The sequence below is a fragment of the Bos grunniens genome, chromosome X (genome assembly GCF_055505025.1).
Source record: "Bos grunniens cultivar Pamir isolate PY7600 chromosome X, Bosgru_T2T1.0, whole genome shotgun sequence".
Classification (NCBI taxonomy): Eukaryota; Metazoa; Chordata; class Mammalia; order Artiodactyla; family Bovidae; genus Bos; species Bos grunniens.
Genome location: NC_141194.1, coordinates 57800126 through 57804169, shown reverse-complemented (window position 1 = coordinate 57804169; position 4044 = coordinate 57800126). Strand labels below are relative to the sequence as shown.

The following is a 4044-nucleotide window of genomic DNA, read 5'->3' as shown; positions in this document are numbered from 1 at the left end:
CTAGTGTGCTTCTCCTTTTGTGACAAAAACACTTTTTATCTTACCCTTTTGATTACTAGTGTGGACTTCTCGTGATGCCACTTCCAGATGCCAAATAATTCCCATTATAATTCAAAAGCGTTCCTTTCCAGAGGTTACCAGACCTGTTTTTAAGCGGGAAAGAGTCTTTCCACGTACAATTCCAACGTCAAATGTTTCTGAAGGGCAAAGGCCATCAGCGTGCTTAGAGAGTGCATTCTGGTGCATAAATAATTCATGGCTGTATGCCACAGAAAAAGTCTGTCTAGTACCCAGATGTCCTCATAGCATCAATCTGCCGCCTTCCACTCCACCCCCAATATAGGGTTGTATAAGATTTGAGGCGTCTTTCTAGGGTTAAAATGCTAGGAAAGTCAAAATAAAGCCAAAGTAACATCAAGATACGATATGAAGTCAACTAACCTAAGAATGTTGAGGAACAACCAATAAAGAGAAGATCATCAGTGTAGCCTGGGTGCGTTCACAGAGTGAGAGATCATGGGAACCAAGTACTACACGCTCAGTGGCAGGGAATGGGGAAAGGGAAGCAATCCAAAGGAAGCTAGCGGTAGTAGTGGTAATGAGTGGGGCAGAGTGGCTCTAAACACGCGAACTGAAAGAGAAACCAAACGGTTTCTTTAACATTCCTTTAATCAAGCTAAAGGAAATGCATATTTTAAAAGAGTTTCCCCAACAGTAGTAGAGTAGGTAGGTTCACAGGTTCTCTCTAAAGTCAACTGGTCTTTGACTTTGCAGAAATGATGGGAGGGGGCATTGATGGATGGTAAACCAGGAGGACAGGTTGCCACTTTAACAGCACAAATGAGGTCTAAAGGTGTTGGGGGAGCAGGGCTTTAAAATTTCTCCTCTTCATAGGCTCAGGTAAACAATCTCAAGTATTATGAGCTACAGTTCAACAAAGACTCTGACAGAGGTGGGCCACCAGAGGTGGGCAAGTCCGGTTGGTCCCGCAGAAGGAGCTGGCATCTGGACAAAGCTGGTCGTCCCTGACCCCAGGAAAAGAGCTGCTCACCTCTCTGAGATTTTGTTTTCAGGAGTCCTCACTCAGGAAAACGCCCCTCTCTGGGGAGGTACAGGAAATTACAGGTCACATATATGGGGAAAACCACATCTTCGTTCTCCAGATTCACCACCTCTAGCTCTTCATCCTTTCCCAGGGAAAGCACCTGGAGTTCTGTCTCCTTCCGGAAAATGGCTCTTCCAGCCCTGTCCAAGGAGGCCAGGCGCAAGCGGAACGCGACCTTTCTCTGCCAGAGTAAGCTGACCCCGAGACCGCAGGACTTGTTCAGCGCGCTGCGCTTGAAAATGATGCGCCGGTTGGCATAGCACACCACCAAGTCCCAGCCGACGTTGAAGCCTGCCCACCGCCAGCTGCACTGCTTATCCCTGAGGAGCTGGCCCCCGCACCGCATGCTGGTCCTCTGGAGGTCGGACACGAAGACATCCACGGGCCCGAGGTCTCTGGTCTGCTCAGCCCGGAGGAGGGCAAGCCACTGCTCTTTGTACACTGGGGTCAGCCACGTGGCAGGGATCAGTGCATCCTGGTCGATGATGCGTGCTGACGGCAGGTCGCAGATCATGTAGGCAAGCCGCAGCTGCTGGAACGCTGGCACGAAGGCTCTGCCCTGCTCGGTCTCCAGGAAAGGGGTGCCCTCTGACTCCTGCCTGGACCTGGCAAACCACGAGTCGGCGTCAGGCAGCAGGTCTCTGCGGGGGCCTCTCCATGTCGGCTGCAGCTGCAGGAACACCCACTTTTTCAGCGTCGTGTACACATCCATCTCTACCTCCATCACGAAGAGCTCTGAAGAGGCAATGACCTCTTTCATGAGATCCAGGCTAACTTCTCTCAATAACTCCTCACTATGCTGGGTCATCAGGTTGTCCAGCAGCCACTGAAGACACATGGCCCTGATGTTCTGGAGTCCGTAGCTCTCAGCAGAGCAGTAGTAGCTGCACACGGTCTGATCACTGACCGTCTCCTTCATTATCTCTCCGCACTGCTGAATCAGCTTGTCCAGCTGCAGCATGCTGGCTGTGGCCAGCATGGGGACCACTCGACCGGGTGGGATGAGCACAGAGTTTCGGTACAGGGAACCTAAAGCCTCGTGCAGTGCCTCACAATCAATGTTCTCGTCAGGCATCTGCAACTCTACAGTATCCATGGTTGTCTCACGCCACGCACCACTGAACATGCTAGCAAAGTATCCTGACCGGCACAAGTAGACCTTGTGCAAGTTCCACTCCTTCCCCAGGGCACGGATCTGCACGTCACTCCCTTCTCCTCTCAGAAAAAGTGTCTTATAAACGGACTCTAAACTGTCTTTTGCTCGCTTCCTGTGAGGCGCTTTTGTGAGCTGCCCTTCTGGGCCTGTCTTCCGCTTGTGGCGCCCTTGGCTAGTGGTGGGTCTGGCCTCTTCGCTCTCCTCCCCTTCCTCTATCACTGCCACTGCTACCTCCTCGGCCTCCTCCTCCCCCTCAGGGGCACCTGGCTCCTCTGGGGCATGCCCCACTCTGTTCGAGGGCATCTGACTGTTTACTGCTCCCATGGCTTTTACCTCAGGGGTACAGAGGGCAAGCTTCCTCACCAGACGCAGCCGCCACTGGCACTAGCTCAGCCCACGGTGTCGTTGGATACGGCTGATGTTTGTGACGTCATCTTGGACGCCAGGCAAAGCCACACCCACGAGGCTTTCCCCTACCCCTCCCACTCCCCATCACAGGATAAGTGCACTCTGTACCAGGAATTCCACTCTGTGTATCTTTCCCTCCAGGGATGATTTCTCTGCGGCTCCCTTCGTAGGATAATGGTGGAACAGAGGACTTTGTGTATGAATTTTCCCCATGAATCTTAAGAACATCATTTCCTCTTCCCCATTTGAAATAATTACTGATCACTCCTGTTTTTGGATAATTACGTCTTGGTTCCAGCTCTGTGCTCTATGCACCTTAATTTCTGTAATTATTTTCTTAGGTTATCCCATCATTTGCGGCTGTCAAAACATTTTCTGTGATAAAAGTGGCAATGTGTGCCCAGTCTTTGCTTTTGTCTCTATTTTAGACACCAGCTAAGCATGTAACAAACTTAAACACTGAAAGAAATGAGGAATGAATGAGATGGAGTTTGATTTTTGAGGAAATTAATAATATTAAATACTGACAAGTGTTATATGCTAAACAAAGTATACGGTGTAGAGAGAGTGTGGACCTTTCAATGACAAGGAAAGTACAATGCAAGGGAAAAAACTTTGAAAACGGTAAGTCTCTCAGGTCATTTGACCTTGCCTGAGTAGAATGTTTGGGGCTTCCCAAACATTCCCAGTGGTAAACAATCCACCTGCCAATGCAGGAGACGCATGAGGCATGGGTTGGGAAGACTTCCTCGAGGAGGAAACGACAACCCACTCCAGTATTCATGCCTGAAAAATTCCATGAATAGCAGAGACTTGCAAACTAGTGTCCATGGGGTCGCAAAGATTCTGCCCTATTCAAATCATGTGAGTAGAATGTTTACACACTTTGAATAGGACAGGATAACCTTAAATCACATTTTAAATATTCTCTGTTAGATGGCTATAGAAAGTTGATAAGAAGGTCTATATAATGCTTCAGGTTGAGTGGTGCTTGGCATGAGACAAACATGAATACTGACTCTAGAGTTGTGACAGCTAATGGTGAATGGTGAACAGTGCCGCCAGATTCATGGTCTCTGAAGGAGAAGATTTAACTCGGGACCAAAGACAGTCTCAGTCACTTGGAGCATTGTGTAGATTTTATCTAAAGTGAAAGTGACAGAAAAAGCTTCAGACATAGACGTCAGAAGGGAGCAGGAGAGAACCCACCTCACTACTTTAAGCAAGGCGTTATACACTTCTCAACTAGCTGCTGAGACTAGATAAAAGATACCTCAAGACTTCGAGAATTTTTCCAGACCCTTTCCTGTAACATACCTCCTGGGATGACATCAGCACGAGATTAGCCAGAAGGAACAGGTTAACCCAGAGCTAC

The 4044-nt window shown here is 48.9% G+C and overlaps 1 protein-coding gene across 1 annotated transcript; it reads right to left on the bottom strand.

Moving 5' to 3' along the window:
• Window positions 1–651: 651 nt before the first annotated feature.
• LOC147340496 (germ cell-less protein-like 1) lies at window positions 652–2714 on the bottom strand. Its single transcript, XM_086388525.1, has one exon. The coding sequence runs from the start codon at window positions 2583–2585 to the stop codon at window positions 1080–1082; it is 1506 nt and encodes a 501-aa protein (XP_086244651.1). The 5' UTR covers window positions 2586–2714; the 3' UTR covers window positions 652–1079.
• Window positions 2715–4044: the final 1330 nt, after the last annotated feature.